The sequence below is a fragment of the Salvelinus namaycush genome, chromosome 9 (genome assembly GCF_016432855.1).
Source record: "Salvelinus namaycush isolate Seneca chromosome 9, SaNama_1.0, whole genome shotgun sequence".
Classification (NCBI taxonomy): Eukaryota; Metazoa; Chordata; class Actinopteri; order Salmoniformes; family Salmonidae; genus Salvelinus; species Salvelinus namaycush.
The window spans coordinates 17,806,567-17,826,850 of record NC_052315.1 but is presented as its reverse complement, the minus strand read 5'-3'; the positions used below and the strand labels follow the sequence as shown (position 1 = coordinate 17,826,850).

The 20,284-nt window shown below is 43.5% G+C and overlaps 1 protein-coding gene across 1 annotated transcript in view; it reads left to right on the top strand.

The window, feature by feature from the left end:
* Positions 1–1,541: 1,541 nt before the first annotated feature.
* Positions 1,542–20,284, top strand: part of LOC120053173 (neurturin-like) — a 35,774-nt gene continuing 17,031 nt past the window's right edge. The window contains exon 1 of the mRNA XM_039000336.1: positions 1,542–1,634. Coding sequence (XP_038856264.1) covers positions 1,542–1,634 — 93 coding nt within the window. The remainder of the gene's footprint in view (positions 1,635–20,284) is intronic.

Sequence of the window (20,284 nt, the reverse complement as noted above, 5' to 3'; positions counted from 1 at the left end):
GGTAAACGGGGGTAAGGTAATCAGATCCCTAAACATCTGTAGGTATTTGTCAGGTCTTGCTATGTGTATGTATGTGTTTATGTATGTTAAGCACCCCACCCTGGAAGCATTAGAAATGTGCCTCCCAAAACCAACTCCTTTTGCTCTGTTCTTGTCAGGATATTTACGTTCAGCATAATGCACTTTTTCCCACCTGATGTTGAGTAACAGATTGGACCTTCGGTAACTAGGCTGAAAAACGTAGGCAAATTGTATAACCTATAGATGAAAAGACTGATGGATCATTTTTTTAACGACTAAATCATCAGACCAGCCCTCAGCACACAGGATATAAAGGATTGCATTATGTCACTTACTCTTTTGGCTCTGCTAATGTAAATGTACATACATAATGCATCTTTATCCTTTGTGCAGAGGTCAGTGCAGACTGTGACACTAGCATACGCACACACACACGTGAATCAACTGCAGTCCCGAGATATTCTAAGCCAGCCTCCTTTGATTAGACTTGAGTCTGCCAATGGTGTGTGTGAATGTGTCTGAGTGTGTGTGCGTGCATGCGTGTGTGTATTTGAATGTATTTATGTCTTAAAGGGGAGGGGAGGAAACGAGGAGGCGGAGAAAGGGGGCGAAAGAGTGATGAAGCTATTCAATCCCTCACCCCCTTCTTCCACTTAGCTCCCCCCTTTGTCCATCCTGCGCTCCCATCCCTCTGTACTTTAGCAGTGTAAAGCTGTGCTCTCTGACACAAGCAGGCTTAAGCAAAGCAGAATAGTCTACTACACTACACTGTACACCAACAGAAGAGGATACTTTGAATTTGCAGAAGGAACATTGTTTCAGTGTCTGCCTGTTTCTCTTTCTCTGTGGATGACAGGTAGCAGCTGCCGTGCTTACAATCAGCGGCGCGCCTACTTAGCCGGGACACTCAGTATCTCTGAAACTTCCATCGCTGAAGCACCAGGATTTGCAAATTATTGTGTAACTTAGAATAAGGCTGGAGTCACTCTCTCTCTCTCACTTTGTGAGGACAGAGCTGTAATTAACTCGCATTGAAGGAATCTGTGAGGTGAATAGCTCAGTCTTGGAACGTCTCGTCTTGTTCAGAGAGTGTTGTGTTCTAAACGCAGGGAAATGGACAGACTGATCGAACTCATCTGGATCTTGGAGTTTAAAAAGTACTCTCATGAGATTTTAAAATATTTCAGTACTGCGTAAATAACATTCCATTTACTCAACAACGCACTGCAGGAGATTTCTAGACAATTTATGTTGTTTTACAAATTGTTAAGCTGTGGGCTGATTGTTGATTGCCATAAGAGTTGCTGGATTTCTAGGGCAGATTCTCTCTCTGAAAGTCTGGCAGGTCTCCTTCAGCATACCTGGCAGTCTGGCTGTGTGTGAAGGAGATAGAATCATCTGGAGGAAACAACACTACACTAGTAACAGACATTGTGTTTCATACCCTTACTAAAAAAGCCCTGTATCTGCCCTAACACCTAGGCTTTGATAAGTCACTCTGAACTCCTGAAGTTAAGGCTATGGGGACTCTGGGCATCTTCCTCCACCAGCGGAACCTCTGGAAGTGTGACAATGGCCTTCAGCAGATGCACAGACGCAGCAGCAGCAGCCTGGTAGTCCTGAAGGCTAACGCCGCTACTTTCTGACTGCTTTATTACTGGACTAAAGGGAGAGCTGATACACCTCTCTCATCTACTCTGCCTCGCCTGAGCGGAAGACGGAGGAGCATTGGCCATATTGATCCCATGCAGTTCTCACCTGGAAGTCAAGCGAAAAGTTAGACACACAGACAGACACCAGTCTGGATAAGCCGGGCAAACGGTAAGGACACGTGGTATCCTCTTTTGTCAGTGTAAACTGGGGGCTTATGTGGGAGGATGGTAATCACTGTTAGTGTCTTAAATGAAACATGAGCGGACCAACAGCACTACGTAAGGTGCTAAGTGTCTATGTCAAAATCACTGTCCCAGAGGTTATTGCGCTACAGTTAAAAATTTGGTTTGGTAGTGTCATGCTTAGCAGACCTGTATAAGTCTGACTATATCATATACTATTATAGGGTAAATCCCCAAACAACACTGCTGGCTGTATTCTCTGTCCCAGAGAACAATTTGAAAGGGAAAACCTTATAAACACTCAATTAAACCCCAGAAAGATACTTTAACCTTTTACTGGGTCAGGGTCACACAGAGTGATTATTGGTAATCTTATACAAATCTACTCTGAAACAAAGGTATACACCTCACACACGTCTATGGGCTTAAAAAAAGATGAAACCTGTACCATATCAGATATAGAGTTTGAATGTATTACATCCTAATATTACACTTTATATACATCTCAGAAGACTGAAATATAACAAAACTGTTTGACATAGAAAAACTGTATTTATTTTTTAACTTTCCACCCATGACGCCAAAGAGGATGCTTTTGGTCATTGACTACAGGAAAGGGCTATGCCAGCATTGTAAAATTCAACATGCAAGGAACTGAAATCTCACTTAAATTAGTAGCTACCTATGGAGAGAGTCTGAGGCATGGGAAGCTAAACCAGTTGTCTCTGAGCTGTTCAACTGCCATAACCTGTAACAATCCGGCTTATAGCGCAGGCTGCTAACTTTCAGGAAAATCAGTCATTTACCTTAACTGCACTCTCCGGCGTTAGAAAGGGTCACAGCAGACTACTTTGTGTGGACAACATGGTCGGACCAATGACGATGGATCTATGATTGACACATGACTCTAAAGCTGAATGTATTATGACACATTTTGATTTTCATGTGACGTAACAGCATGTTTTTAGTTAATGTCTAGGTAGAACCACTTAAATCTGGTCATATTGGAATTACCCAATAATAAGTAAATGGGAATCCACTAGTGCCCCCCATTGTCTCGAACACATGTTGCAACACTATGTTGAGAGAAGAGGAAGAGTGTAGGATGTGCGCTAACATATCTGAAATCCACCCATGCCAAACCGACAGGGAATATTCATGCTTCATGCTTACCAGACATAAAAGACATTGCCAACATTATATTCTACATACGTTTGTCGGCAGTCAACTTTACTTAAAGTTTGGTAGCATCTTGGGTCATTCATGCTTAAGACCCGTGGTCCTTATAGATTTATTGATTTGTTTGTTGGAGACGGAGCAGATTTAAGCTTGTTCACTTGCGTCTCTTTAAATGTATCTTCCAGCTGTGATAATTTACAGAGAAAATAAACGCTTTTCCATCTTTTCCACTACTGTAGCGAATGTGGAAGCTCATGCAATAGGTGATCACTCTTTTTGAAACATGACTCTACACTCTTAGAAAAAAAGGTGCTATCTAGAACCTAAACTCTTTATTCGGCTGTACTCATAGGAGAACCCTTTGAAGAAACCTTTTTGGTTCCAGGTAGAACAATTTTGGTTCCAGGTGGAACTCTTTTGCGTTCTATGAAAAACCCTTTCTGTAGTATTATCTAAAATAAGGAGGCACGACAACAAGGTTCTAGCTTCAGCATGTTTACTAGCCTAGTCCGCGCATGTTTACATAGGTACGCACACGAACAAGGGACATCTTACTACATCTTCCCCTCTCCGATGAACAAGAATTCAACATGCATAATCACTGAAGTATAACTGAAATGCAGTTTTGAAACAATTATTATTCTCTTTAACATGCTACTTCCCATTCTGAAACACCATGAAAGCATGAAATTACACAGTCTGAACTATGTATTGACTATTTTTGCTGGGTATGTTCCCCTCAACAGTATGTATTCTATTCACGTAACACAGTCTTTCAGCCACTCTGGTGGCTTCACATCACTTTTTGGGCGAGCTTGTTAACCTGAGCCGGTGAGACAGGCATTGGGGAGCGTAGCCTTCTGTCCATGATGCAGTGGTGTGACTCTGTAAGCAAACAGAGCCCTATACAGATCCTTGTTCTTTTTCAGCAGCCCCTTGACTGTTTTCACAGCCCTCTCTGCCTTGACGCTTCTCTGTGCATGGTAGGGGCTACTGGTCACATGTGTGAAGTCATATTATGCAGAAAAAGCAACCAGGACCTCAGCTACACCTTGCCTGGAAAAAATGATTTGAATCCATTGATAACACCAGCTGATGTGGTTATGGGTGTCTTTGCTATTTCAATGTGTCTTGAATAGTAATCTAATCCAAGAGAACATATCCACCCCTACCTTTTGCCATGGCTGTTTTGGCAGCTCAGTTGCCATCATTGGTTCAGGATGATAAGGTCGACATTTTGCACACACCTCACACTGGGCCACCAGCGTGGCAATTTGAGTACTCAGACCAAGCCTCCACACCAACTGTAGAGCTCTGTCTGCATTTGGATATCCCCATGTACCCTCATAAACTCAGTTTAGCATTTCCGGTTGTAGAGTCTCTGGGATAACTATCCGTTGTCTGTTCATGAGAAGGTCTCCATTACGGTGGAAGTCACTTTGGTGCACCCAATAGGGCTTCAGAAGCTGAGGCAGTTCCTACTGCCTAGGCCGTAGGCCATTCTTTTTTGCACTCCTGTACTCTGTCGGCAGATGGGGTCTCGCTGTTGCTCCTCTGCAATCTGCTGCAGTTGGGTCTGAGACACAGGTACGCTGTCTCTTACTCCATTAACAGACACCTGTACCTCACCCTCTAGACATTGCTTCTCCTCTGTTAATGGGTGTTTAATTGGGGCCCTGGAGAGTGCATCTGCTGTGATCAGTGCCTTCCCTGGCACATACACCATCTTGTAGGTGAACCTCAGCAATCTGAGGCGGAAGCGCAGAACTCTGGAAGGCAAGTCGTCCAGTGCTTTTGTCCCTAACAGAGCCAACAGTGGTTTGTGGTCAGTCTCTGCTGTAAGCTGAAGGCCAATTAACTATTGACTGAGCATTTCACATGTCCATGTGATAGCCAACGCCTTCTTCTCCACTTGTGCATGCCTTTGCTCTGTGTCAGATAAGCTTTGTGAGATGTATGTTATTGGACACCACTCCATGTTGTCCTGCATCTGTGTGAGGACTGCCCCTAGCCCAAAGGATGATGCATCTGCTGACACATTTGTCTTAGCATGGGGGCGGTACTGGGCCAGCACTCTCTGTGAGGCCATGTGTCCTCTGATTTTGTCAAATGCCGCCTGTTGCATGTGACCCTATGAACAGTCATTCTCTTTGGCTAGTCAGTCTCTCAAGGGTTTGGTTGTGTCTGAAACTTACTCACATATGTGGCCATGCCTAAGAAGGTCCTGACTTCAGCCACGTTCTGGGGGGTGGGCATGTCTGTGATAGCGCTGATCTTCTCCGGGTCCGGCTCTATTCCAGCTGCACTGATTTTGTGTTCCAAGAACAAGACGTCTGACTGTGCAAAGGGGCATTTTTGATTGAGTGTCAGGCCAGTCTTTAATCATCTTCTGCTCTGTCCCGTCCGCACACGAGCACGTCGTCCACGTGGACTATGATGCCCCTCAGCCCATCCAACAGCTGGGACATGCGTCTTTGGAAATGCTCAGGACCGGAAGCGATTCCAAATGGCAAAACGCTGAAACAGTACCGGCCAAACGGTGTGAGCGCCCTACTCTCTGATGACAGGGGTATCTGCCAGAAGCCTGAGCTGGCATCCAGCTTTGTGAAGACCTGTGAACCATCCAACTAAGCCAGTGACTGCTCCACTGATGGTAAGATGTGTCTCTCTCTGCAGTGCCTAATTCAAGTTAGTAATGTCCCCATTGGCTTTTAGGACCACCACCATCCCTGCACACCAATCAGTGGGACTCTCTATTTTAGACACAGACCCAATTTCTTCCATCCTTCCAAAGGGATAGGCACACGGCAGGGGGTGATAAGGGCATAGGGGACTGCATCCTCCTTCAGGTGGATTTTGGAGTCACTTTCTAGCCTTCCTAGGCCAGAAATCACTTTTGGGAATTTATTTTTGAAAACCTCCCCTGGGTCCTCCAGTTCACTCACTCTCTCAATGAGTTGCAATGCTTCAATTGCTGGCAGCCCCGGCAGCGGTCTGGCTAGAGAGTCAATGACGAATACAGTCTGGATGGCACTTCTCTTTACTCTCCAGTTTACACACAATCTGCCCTACCACTGGTAATATCTTATTACTGGGACTGTACAGTTTTTTGTTTGTAGGGAGCCATCTATACTGTAGCTATACAGCCTAGTGGGGATTTATGTCACTGCTACACTTGTGTCTAGTTTAAATGACAACACCTCCCCATTGAGTTTAATGTCGGAGTGCCAGCCAGCATCCCCCCCGACTTCCCCCAGAAAGATGCTGACCTACTGTAACTGCTGTTCCTCCTCTGAGACCTCATGCATTTGCTTTGATTGACAGACCGATGAAAAGTGTCCTCTCTTGTGACATTTCCTGCATTCCTCATCCTTCGCTAGGCAATCTTTCCAGCTGTGGAAAGGGGATCTCCCACATTTGCGACAAATGCTTGAACTGGCTACTGGGCCTGTCTGTGATTGTTTTCTCCACATCTGTCTCTGTTCCCCTCAGTTGTTTTAGCACGGTATGAAAACGCATGTATTTCCTCCCTCTCTTCACTCTACATAGAGCTGCCACTGCACAGCATCGCCTGCTGTTTTTTTACTGTCTCACTCTGCCTAACCTGGTTTACAGCTTTGGACAAGGTAAACTGTGAATCCAACTGTAACTGTTCAGAAAGTGGGATTTTTCTATTCTCACTAAATCAAATCAAATCAAATGTTATTTGTCACATACACATGGTTAGCAGATGTTATTGCAAATGTAGAGAAATGCTTATGCTTCTAGATCCGACAGTGCAGCAGTATCTAACAGGTAATATCTAACAATTCCACAACAAAACCTAATACACACAATCTAGTAAAGAAATGGGATGAAAATATATAAGTATAAAATATATGGATGAGCAGTGACAGAGCGGCGAAGATGCAATAGATAGCAAAGAATAGATAGTGAAGTATACAGTATATACATATGAGATGAGTAATGCGAGATATGTAAACATTCTTAAAGTGGCATTATTAAAGTGACTAGTGTTCCATTTATTAAAGTGGCCAATGAAATCAAGTCTGTAGGTAGGCAGCCGCCTCTCTATGCTAGTGGTGGCTGTTTAACAATCTGATGGCCTTGAGATAGAAGCTGTTTTTCAAACTCTCTGTCCCAGCTTTGATGCACCTATACTGACCTCGCCTTCTGGATGGTATCGGGGTGAACAGGCAGTGGCTCGGGCGGTTATTGTCCTTGATCATCCTTTTTGCCTTCCTGTGACTTCGGGTGTTGTAGGTGTCCTGGAGGGCAGGTAGTTTGTCCCCGGTGATGCGTTGTGCAGACCACACCACCCTCTGGAGGGACCTGCGGTTGTGGGAAATGCAGTTGCCATACCAGGCGGTGATACAGTCTGACAGGATGCTCTCAATTGTGCACCTGTAAAAGTTAGTGAGGGTTTCCAGTGACAAGCCACATTTTTTCAGCCTCCTGAGGTTGAAGAGGCGCTGTTGTGCCTTCTTCACCACACTGTCTGTGTGCATGGACCATTTTAGTTTGTAGGTGATATGTACACCAAGGAACTTAAAACTTTCCACCTTCTCCATTGCTGTCCCGTCAATGTGGATAGGGGTGAACAGGTAGTCCACGATCATCTCTTTTGTTTTGCTGACATTGAGTGAGAGGTTATTTTCCTGACTCCAGACTTCGAGGGCCCTCACCTCCTCCCTGTAGGCTGTCTCGTCGTTGTTGGTAATCAAGCCTACAACTGTAGTGTCGTCTGCAAACTTGATGATTGAGTTGGAGGCGTGCATGGCCACACAGTCGTGGGTGAGCAGGGAGTACAGGAGAGGGCTGAGAATGCACCCTTGTGGGGCCCCAGTGTTGAGAATCAGCGGAGTGGAGATGTTGTTTCATACCTTCACCACCTGGGAGTGGACCGTCAAGAAGTCCAGGACCCAGTTGTACAGGGCGGGGTCGAGACACAGGGTCTCAAGCTTAATGATGAGTTTGGAGGGTACTATGGTGTTGAATGCCGAGCTGTAGTCAATGAACAGCATTCTTACATAGGTATTCCTGTTGTCCAGATGGGATAGGGCAGTGTGCAGTTTGATGGCGATTGCATCGTCTGTGGACCTATTGGGGCAGTAAGAAAATTGGAGTGGGTCTAGGGTGTCAGGTAGAGTGGAGGTGATATGATCCTTGACTAGTCTCTCAAAGCACTTCATGATGACAGAAGTGAGTGCTACGGGGCAATAGTAATTTAGTTCAGTTACCTTAGCTTTCTTGGGAACAGGAACAATGGTTGCCATCTTGAAGCATGTTGGGATAGGGTTTGATTGAATATGTCCTTAAACACACCAGCCAGCTGGTTTGCGCATGCTCTGAGGCTAGGGATGCCGTCTGGGCCGGCAGCCTTGCGAGGGTTAAGAGGTTTAAATGTTTTACTCATGTCGGCCACAGAGAAGGCGAGACCACAGTCTTTAGTAGCGGGCCGTGTCGGTGGAACTGTATTGTCTTCAAAGCGCACAAAGAAGTTGTTTAATTTGTCTGGGAGCAAAACGTCGATGTCCGCGACGGGGCTGGTTTTATTTTTGTGATCCGTGATTCTCTGTAGACCCTGCCACATATATCTCGTGTTTCAGCCGTTGAAGTGCGACTCCACTTTGTCTCTATACTGACGCTTTGCTTGTTTGATTGCTTTACGGAGGGAATAACTACACTGTTTGTATTCGGCCATGTTTCCAGTTGCCTTGCCATGATTAAATGTGGTGGTACGCACTTTCAGTTTTGTGCGAATGTTGCCAGCAATCCACGGTTTCTGGTTAGGGAAGGTTTTAATAGTCACAGTGGGTACAACATTTCCTATACACTTCCTTATAAACTTGCTCACCGAGTCAGCGTATACGTCAATGTTGTTGTCTGAGGCTACCCGGAACATATCCCAGTCCACGTGATCGAAGCAATCTTGAAGCGTGAAATCCGATTGGTCAAACCAGGGTTAGGTAGACCTAAGCACTGGCGCTTCCTGTTTTAGTTTCTGCCTATAGGAGGGGAGCAACAAGATGAAGTCATGTTCAGATTTGCCAAAAGGAGGGCGGGGGAGGGCCTTGTATGCATTGCAGAAGTTAGAGTAGCAGTGGTCGAGTGTGTTTCTCACTCGTTTACTGCAATCGATATACTGATAGTATTTAGGTAGCATTGTTCTCGGATTAGCTTTGTTAAAATCCCCAGCTACAATAAATGCAGCCTCAGAATATATGGTTTCCAGTTTGCATAAAGTCCAGTGAAGTTCCTTGATGGCTGTCTTGGTATCCGCTTGAGGGGTATATACACGGCTGTGATGTTAACCGAGGAGAGTTCTCTTGGGAGATAATACAGTCGGCATTTGATTGTGAGGAATTCTAGGTCAGGTGAACAAAAGGACTTGAGTTCTTGTATGTTGTTACAATTACACCATGAGTCGTTAATCCTGAAACGTACACCCCGCACTTCTTCTTACCAGAGAGATGTTTGTTCCTGTCAGCGCGATGCACGGAAAATCCCATTGGCTGTACGGACTCCGACAGCATGTCCCCAGCTAGCCATGTCTCTGTGAAACAGAATATGTTACAATCCCGGATATCTCTTTGGAAAGCAACTCTTTCCCTAATTTCGTCCACTTTGTTTACTAGGGACTGGACATTAGCGAGTAATATACTCAGAAGCGGTGGGTGGTGTGCGCACATCCGAAGCCTCACTAGAAGACCGCTCCGGCACCCTCTCCTCCAGCGTTGTTTTGGGTCGGCCTCTGGAATCAGTTCAAATGCCTTCGGAGGTGCAGACAAAGGATCCGCTTTGGGAAAGTCATATTCCTGGTCGTAGTGCTGGTTGTGCTGGTAAGTTGTGCCGGTAAGTTGACGTCTCTCTGATATACAATCCGATCTCGGATCAGTTCTTCCTTGAGTGCGCCAAACTGACTATGTTCCGCTAGCTTCTGAACAGCTGTGATAAATCTGCCGGCGGTTTCACCCTGCTTCTGCACACATTAAACCTAGCTCTCTTAAACATAATGTTGTGTCTCCCTACGAAATGCGTTTCATAACAGTCTTTAATTGCACTGTAGTTAAGTTTCTCTTCCTCAGTCAACGATGAAACATTTAATATATCCCCAGCTTCATCACCTATAGAGTAAATCAGTGTATTAACTTGAAATGACAGATTTGCCATGTTTAAGTCTGAAACTACTCAAAGCGCCTGATCCATTTTGGCCAGTTTTGAATGTCCATACAATCAAAATTCTCGTGGGGCTAATGTGAAATCCGTCAGCACTAGCCACTGGTCTGTTCATGTTCGCGAGAGTGCCCATTGAACTTGGAGTTGACAACCCTGAAATCCCGACAGTAAGATGTTGCTAGCAGTAACTTAATCCTCGCTCGTTAGCTAAGACCAATGATGATCTGCGCTGTTTATCTCCAAAACTGTGCCCTCCTTGCTATGAAACAGAATGTCAGCATGGATTTATGATTTACGTGGTAAGTCCTTCACGTTTTTGTCATTGTTAAAACCACTCTGACACCATGTAGTATTATCTAAAATAAGGAGGCACGACAAGGCCCTAGTGTCAGGATGTTTACTAGCCTAGTCTGCGCATGTCATACACAGCGCATTCGGAAAGTATACAGACCCCTTGATTTTTTTCCATATTGTTACGTTACAGCATTATTCTAAAATGTATTAAATCGTTTTTTCCCTCATCAAATCTACACACAATATCCCATAATGACAAAGCAAATGTATTACAAATCAAAAACTAAAATATCACATTTACATAATATTAATATCACATTTACATACTCAATACTTTGTTGAAACACCTTTGGCAGCGATTACAGCCTTGAGTCTTCTTGGGTGTCATGCTACAAGCTTGGCACACCTGTATTTGGGGAGTTTCTCCCATTCTTCTCTGCAGATCCTCTCAAGCTCTGTCAGGTTGGATGGGGAGCGTCGCTGCACAGCTATTTTCAGGTCTATCCAGAGATGTTCAATTGGGTTCAAGTCCAAGCTCTGGCTGGGCCACTCAATGACATTCAGAGACTGTCCCGAAGCCACTCCTGCATTGGGGTCTGTATGCTTTCCGAATGCACTGTATAGGTACAGATACCCACAAGGGACATCCTAGAACACTTTCCATAGAAGGTTCTACATGGACCCCAAAAGGGTTCTATCTAAAACCTAAAGGGTTCTCCTATGTGGAGAGACAAAGAACCCTTTTGGAACCTTTTTTTCTAAGAGTGTAGTGGGTCGTCCAATGTTATTTCAGCAAGCCATGACACCCACCATCTCCGACTGCTCTGAAATTGTTTCTGTAGTTAGAAACAGGTAAGATTAGCATTCCTGCAACATTATTTTGTTGAAATATAATTTGATCTCTGAGAAATTAAGCTAATTGATTGCACCCAAATTGGACATTTTAAATGATAGGATTCATATAATATTCAATAAATATAGTACATAACATCCGATTTGGACCAACACTTACATGAGTAAGACATGAGGGTTCCAAAGAAATTGTCAAAAGCCACCCACAGATAACCCACACCCCACACCAATCCCAACCCAACAACTAGTATACAATACGTAGTACGGCTCGGAGTATTGTTTCTTCATCCTATGTAATACATTCTCAGTGAATTTGCTATTTTTCTCCCTCCTGTTCAGACAATTAGTCATAGAAGTTGTTAGGTTTATGTCCCATCCTACATTCTGATATTACCAGGTCCTGACCACTAGATGGTGCTGTTCTTGCTATTAGGTGTTAAAAAATGTAATCCCCCCCCCCCCCCCAAGGTTAAAGGGATAGTTCAACCAAATTCCAAAATTATATATTGGTTTCCTTACCTTGTAGCAGTCTATGAACAAGGTATGACAGCAACCCATGCTTTGGTTTAGTTTACCTGGCCACTGTTTCAAATGATAACTTTTTAGCATTGGTCTCACAAATCCAATGCAAGTCAATATTAGCATTCATATCCAAATCATCTCAAGTAAAATAATTGAGTTATACAATCCATTTGGAGATAATTTAGGATGGTTTGAACATGAAGAGTGATTCACAACACTGGGCTTTATAGGTGTTTTGTCTTTTGTAGCCTTTTGGTTGCTCCTCATTGCTATTGTTTTTTATTTAAATTTTTTGTCATTTTTATCTGCAACTTCTGAATGTCATTTTTGGACTCAACCAGTACCAGTTTTGTAAATATTACCACATGCACTATAAGCACCTGCAACGTCCTAAAACTGCTAGATGCCATTTTATCTTAACAGGAACTGAACTGATAAAGTGTTATTGGTATAACAATTTCCAACAACGGTATACAGCAGTAACAGAGGTTTCTTCAAGTTGTTATCTAATGTATACTAGACCACCCAGAGGCTCATTTATTTAGCTGGTGTCCATGCACATAACCACAACCTATAATCCCCACATGTTTCAAACTGACTACCATCATTCCTGTTCCCAAAAACTCCAAGACATCCTGCCACAATGACTACCGCCCTGTAGCACTCACATCTGTAATAATTAAGTGTTTTGAAACTCTGGTCAAGGCACACATCAACTTCATCATCCCAGACACCCTTGGCCCACTCCAATTTGCATATAGCACCAACAGATCCACAGACAACTTAATCTCAGTTGCACTCCACACTGTCCGCTCCCACCAAGAAAAGAGGAATACCAAGAAAAGAGGAATACCTATGTGAGGATGCTGTTCATCAACTACAGCTCAGCGTTCAACACCATAGTGCCCTCCAAGCACGTCACCAAGCTCGGGAACTTCTGACTGAACACCTCCCTCTGCAACGGGATCCTGGACTTCCTCATGGGCCGACCCCAGGTGGTAAGAGTAGGCAACAACACATCCGCCACGCTGACCCTCAAAATGGGTTCTCCTCAGGGCTGTGTGCTTAGTCCCCTCATGTACTCCTTATTCACCCACAACTGTGTGGCCACGCGCAACTCCAACTCCATAATTAAGTTTCCTGATGACATGACGGTGGTAGGCTTGATCACCAACGGTGGTGAGAAAGCCTATAGGGAGGATGTAAAAGACCTGTCAGTGTGATGCCAGGACAACAACCTCTCCCTTAATGTCAGCAAGACCAAGGAGCTGATTGTGGTCTACAGGAAACAGGAGTGGGTGCATACCCCATCCACATCGACGGGCCACAGTGGAGAGGGCTCGAGAGCTTCGGTGTCCACATCATTGAGGACTTATCATCATGTTCCTCTCACACCAGCACAGCCATGAAGTAGGCATGGCAGTGCCTCTTTTCCCTCAGGAAGCTGAAACAATTTGGCATGGCCCCTAAGATCCTTAGGAACTTTTACAGCTGCACCATCGAGCGCATCCTGACTTGTATGACCGTCTGGTATGGCAACTGCATGGGGGCGTCGGGTGTGCCGTGAGAGTTATTTAAGATTCTCTTCAAAAGAAGTAAGGTTTCAGACGTTTTCGAAAGATGGGCCGGGACTCCACTGTCCTGACTTTAAGGGGAAGCTTGTTCCACCATTGGGGTGCCAGGACAGAGAAGAGTTTAAATGTATTATTATTTATCTTGCTACCAGTCAGTTTCTCCTAATCCCTGCCTACATGTACATATATATCTCAATACTCCAGTATCCCTGCACATTGTAAATTTGGTTCTGGCACTGACCCTGTATCTAGCTTCCTCTCTTATTTCTTATTTGTCGTGTTTTTTATTGTATTCTTATTTTGTAATTAGTTATACTTTTTGATATTGAATACTGCACTGCTGGGTAGGGCTTGCAAGTTAAGCATTTCACTGTACGTTTGCATGTGAAAAATAGACTTGAACATGAGTCACCCTACAAGACAGAGTTGACTTCTGGGATGAGGCATACCACCCTTGGGAGCCTACTGGTATTTCCCCTGACCTGCACCACATATAATGGGAGCTCTGGTCAATGCCCTCCATCTAGTCCTCTTTCAACATGCCTCAAAGCTCTAATATTGACAAAGTACCTTTACCCCTCTCTCTGGCTGAGACATCATGTGGTGAATGAATTGCATTAATAGTAGGCTACATAATGGAAGCCAGTTATCCTTACCTATATCAAAGCTATGATGTGGGGGTTTAGAGATTGGTGTGTGTGTCATCCTGAGTCTGATGATCCCAATGGAGGACCACTCTATAGTTACTGACATCTTCAGCATGTGTAGTGGAGTGCTCTCTGAGTCCTGTGGATGAGGCTCATGGTGGTGGTTAACAGATCACCCCCCACTTCCATCCCCACACCTCCAGGCGGTGATTCCCTCCAGCCACGCTGGGTAAATTGCAGCCCACGTGATGGAAATAAACTGGGAGGCATTAGCAGTTCTAATCCAGGCCTGATCTTGGGAGCCATGCTCCGCTCTATAGGCTGCTCCCCTGTTGCCCTGCCGTTAGGCCTTGAAGACAACTGATCGTACAATAACACGAACTATTAGGAATTCAGCCCAAGCCTTCTCCTCTTGGGAAGAGAAAATGTAGGTACCGTATCACTTTTCCTGCTGTGATGTTCTCGGTGTAGTGTGTCGAGTTTGAGTCTTTTTGGCTTGAGTTTCGCTGAGTTACAGAGGTGACCTTGCGCACCTTTGATCTAAATGATCGTGCTTCTGTAGAGGCGTGGCTATTGACATTACTGTAATTGAACTTTGTCTATCAAGTGATGGACTGAACCTGGGGTCCCCTTATGCATGCTTCTCCACCTCCTCCAAACATTTAAACCTGAAAGGACCAAAGCTTGTGGACATCACTGTACATGTACACTTGATTCTCTTGTTGCACTTGGAATCTTCCTACTTTTTAGAGGTTTTCTTATGATATTGCAATTGATCCATGGAATAGAGCCTAGTAGTCAGCCCAAACATTGTGCACCATTCACAGTGATCCACCTCAACATAATTAATCCCAATTTGTAAAGCACTAAACAGCAGATTGTGTGACAAAAGCTCAATGCTTGTGTGTTTTTATCTCTACCAAGAGCATGGCATGTGCACATCAATGTCCTAGAATTCAAATATGGGGTAATCTTTATTCTGAATAGTTTTTTGTGAGACCTACTTTTGCTTTAATTTCATTGAATTGCAATACTTTAATGTACTGTATGTCAGGGACTTGCACTGCACATGAGCAGATCATTGTAGAGTTGAGTTGATGATGTAAGGTTGCATGTATGGACAACTCCCATAGTGATTTACTTCCCCTTCGTACACTTGTTTATTAGTTACTGAAAGAGCCCACTTCATCACGTCTCCATGTATTTTTACTCAAGTGATTACAGCACGTAAATTACACCAACGGACACTATATGAGACAGACAGATGGGCTGAATTAGTCTCTATTGTTGTTGAGGCCTGTGAATGTCTATAGAGGAAGAGTGGCCTTGGAACATTGTGGATCTGTACCAAATGTGAATCACCTACTTGACTATAGGAGTAAGAACAATTTGGCTTATTTTAGTTTGTTTGGAATTATTCTATAAATACTCAAAGTTGATTGATGTTGTTTCCTTTGGGTTGGGAATAGAAATGTATAAAGCCTGACATTTAAAGTTACAGCTTATTTTCCAAAACTTCCTTTGTGAATTGAATTGTCTCCTTGTGAGTGGACAGGGTGTAGTGTCCTTGGATATGGGGTCTATGAATAATAACCCTAGTTGTTTTCCTGTCTCACTGTAGTCTGCTCATTTGATATACAAAAGGTCGCCATGAGAAAATAATGCCTTCTCCTTGATATCAGTGGAGTAGTTGATGAAGAACTCAGCTAAAAAATACATTATAGAAGAATGAACTTTAAAAAATGAAATACGAGTGGATGGACTAGCTCTGTTTCTCTCACACACGCACACTTTTTTTCTTGAGAGGATGGTCAGGGGGCCAGAACATAACTACAAATAATTTTTAGACTGCAAATTTACCTCAAGAAGACTAAACATATCATATTTGACTAAAACATAATAATTTCAAACTTTGCTTACATTTGTATAAGATCACAAATATCTCTCTATGTGTGGGAATACTTTGGAACAGTTTTCCAAAATTAAAATCACTTGGAGCTGAGGCTGCACTACTTTTGTGACAAAAAAAAGTACCCCGCACTGCAGACGGCTATATCGGTCCGCTAATACAGGCAAGGCCGGCCTGCTCATTAAGCAGGATTAGGCAACCGCCTATAGCAACAGACTGAAGAGGGTAGCATTTTCTGAGAAACTGACCAAGACTTACCTCCAACAACATAAAAATCCACATAATTCTGTGCCAAAACAATGACAATTTCTCTCAACCAGTTGGCAAATGGGCTTTTTAGGTGAGTGTTGATGCCGCCCTGTGATAAGCAGTGCCCACTTTCTCAAAGGCGGGCGCAAAATATTTAGGTTGTCCATTCCCAGGGCACCTCTCTTTTGGAGAGATCCATCGCTGCCACACTCCACCAACTTTCCGTCAAAAAAATTTACATAAATTATGTAGCAGATGTATGTGGCCTTTTTCTGTAGCCTACAGGCTGGAGATAAAATGTATGACAATGTAATGAGACAGACACTTTTTTACATCATGCAGGTTTCTCCGATCAAATAGCCTTACCTAAATGGTGCCCAATCAAAAGAAAAATGTGCTGACATCTTAACAGTAACATATCCTTAAAACAGGATAAGTCAAAATAAAATGGACAATATGGAATGGATGATCCGGCTACTCACAACTGATGTCCAGTAGTTTCACCCCGTGGGCTAAATCTAAAAATATATATTTTTTTATTTAACCCTTATTTTTACCATGATCAGTGGGTTCAAGTTTGTATCCATACATTTTTGAGGAGCTGATCATAGCGAAAAAATAAAATACTTGTGCATTTCCCGATGTGTAAACACATTGCAAATAGGCTCAGGATAACTCCTGATAAAGTTGGGTAGCTGATAATCAGAGCTTAAATACCTAAAATTGATTAGTCACAGGAATCAGGACTAATAAAGCCAATGCAACAGCCTGTTTTACAAATGTTGAGCCTAACATATGGATGGGCATTCATAAAGTTCCATTGCAGGCCTACAAGGTAGGCTACACCCCAGTAAGCACTGACGGACGCCAACGTCTTTTATATGTTGTTATTTTGGTCCTGTCTGGACTAGTCTTTTTTTGGGGTGCAGTCCAGACTGGCCTTGATTTCCTGGTCCACAGACTTTGGTTTTTGGTCCGGTGTGGACCATCCTTGATTTGGCCCAAACACAGACGTTTGGTTCATATTTGGTGCGGTCCAGATCGGCCTTGATTTCAACGTCCACGGACATAGATTTTTGGTCATGTCCGGACCAAATCTGAATCAATAACAGGTGTCTATGTTTGGTTCGGATAAAAAAAATTGGGGCCAGGAGTAGTAAAGGCCCAGTGCACTACTTTTGTGAGAAAAAATAGTTTCCTGATCTGCAGACGGCTATATCGGTCCGCTAATACGGGAGTTGTAAAGGCCCAGTGCACTACTTTTGTAAAAAATTGAATAAAATAAATACAAATAATTTGCCCTGCTCTGAAGCACCTCACTCACATTGCTCTCTTAGATATCTAAATTCGTATTAGCCAATGCCCGTCACGTGATCGGGTTCTCAAAGGCATGCAAGCTCTGAAGTAGGCTACTAGTGTAGACAGACAGACACATCTGGGATGCAATGGCGCATGTCTTTCTTATAGAATTGAGGCGCATATTGAAGATGTTAGAACTGTCCACATTTACTTTTCATCAGCTATATTACAAAAGTTGACCTATTCTATTGGTCAGTATAAGGGCACAAGGCGAGAACCAAATGCAGACACAGGAGGCAGATGGTAGAGCTCAGATATTTATTATAACAAAGGGAGTAGGCAAAGGCAGGTTGGGGACAGGCGAGAGTTCATAAACCAGGTCAGAGTCCAAACAGTGCCAGACGATAGGCAGTCTCGAGGACAGGCCAGGCAGGGGTCAGAAACCAGATCCGAGTCCAAAACACTACAAGGGGATAGGCAGATTTGTAGTCAGAACAGGCAGAGTGGTCAGGCAGGCGGGTTCGGAGTCAGGACAGGCAAAGGTCGAAATCAGGAGGACTAGAAACAAACAGAGACTGGGAAATATAGGAGCAAGGAAAACCGCTGGTTGACTTGGCAAACAAGTCGAACTGGCACAGAGAGACAGGAAACACAGGAATATATACACCGGGGATAATAAGCGACACCTAAAGGGGGTGGAGACGATCACAAGGACAGGTGAACCAGATCAGGGTGTGACAGTCAGCTTGTCTTTCTGTGCAATAAATACATTTTCCAAACAGACTCTGGGACAGTTGTGGGAGGATAGATCACAAATTATTACAACCACTCTACATCAAAAAATTTTTTTTAAAGCAATGAGGCTGATGCAACAGATAACATTTAGCTTAACATGTTGATAAACTATTAGGCTATTTATTCACAAGTGGAACAATGCTATAGGCTATAAGCGCGAATGTTCCAAAATGCAATTAGCAGGAAAACACTGTTCTCCAAAGCTCACTGCATGGGTTGTTAATATGACTAGGATGGTGTCTTTGGCTGCTAAACAATGAAAGAAAGTTGAGAACATGAGAGAATTAGCCTACTGGTTTCAATGGCATATGAGGAAGTGTTTATAAAATAATCCCCTTAAAATGTTTATGGTCAGAACATGGTAAGACATTACGTTTATGGGTAAATAGTTTCAAAACATTCAATGCCTCCGCTCAGATTGCAAGGTGGGTGATGTTGCGGACCTTTCTCTTCTATGTCAGAATCAAGCCTTTAGAAATTAATATGAATTATCCTACATTATGTGTCAAACATGACTGGAGTTTAGTCTCATTAAAGTTTGGCTACATTTTCTGGCGCCTCCCTTCTGTCAGCATCGGTCTGGACATGACAGACAGTAGCCAATATGCTTACATGCTGACCAGACCGCGCGTGCGTTGATTTTGTCCCCCCACACCAGAAGTGATCAGAACATGCAGGTTGAAATATCAAAACAAACTCTGAACCAACTATATTCATTTGGGGACAGGTCAAAAAGCATTACACTTTTATGGCAATTTAGCTAGCTAGCTTGCTGTTGCTAGCTAATTTGTCCTGGGATATTAACATTGGGTTGTTATTTTACCTGAAATGCACATGTTTCTCTACTCCGACAATTAATCCACAGATAAAAGGGTAAATGTTTGTTTTCTAGTAATGTCTCCTCCTTCAGGCTTCTTCCTCTTCTTTGGACTTTATTTGGCGGTTGGCAACCAACTTTACGGTCCATTACCACTACCGACTGTACTGGAGTGTGGACCTCAGTTCAACTTTCAATCATCGATGTGGGTATATGCTCCTAAAAACCAATGAGGAGATCGGAGAGGCAGGACTTGCAACGTGTTGAGCTTCAGAAATAGAAACAAGTTCTATTTTAATGCCTGGCTACGCAGATGCTCGTGAGCAGTGTGGGTGCAATGATTGAATAACATGTATGTGTACATTTATTTTGTGACGCACACATGCTGACCAAACCGCATGCGTGCGCAAGTTGATTTTGTTCACATACACCAGACACGATCAGGAGACACGACATGCAGGTTGAAATATCAAAACAAACTCTGAACCAATTATATTAATTTGGGGACAGGTCAGAAATAATTAAACATTTATGACAATTAGCTAGCTAGCTTGCTGTTGCTAGCTAATTTGTTCTGGTATATAAACATTGGGTTGTTATTTTACCTGAAATGCACAAGGTCCTCTACTCCGACAATTAATCCATAGATAAAACGGCCAACCGAATTCCTTTCTCATCATCTCTCCTCCTTCCTTCAAGCTTCTTTTTCTTCTTTGGACTTTATATGGCGATTGGCAACCACAAAGATGAACTGAGTGTGGACCGCAGTTAATTTTTCAATCACCCACGTAGGTATATGCTCCTAAAAACAAATTAGGAGTTGGCACATGGGTATATGCTCCTAAAAACCAATGAGGAGATGGGAGAGGCAGGACTTGCAGTGTGTTGAGTGTCACAAATAGAACCAACTTCTATTTTAGCGCCTGGACCAGAACCTCGCTGTCGCGCGCGAGCAGTGTGGGTGCAATGATTGAATAACATGTATGTGTACATTTATTTTCCAACGCTCACGCACGTGACGTGAGCTGTCACGCCCTGGCCTTAGTTATCTTTGTTTTCTTTATTATTTTAGTTAGGTCAGGGTGTGACATGGGGAATGTATGTGTTTTTTG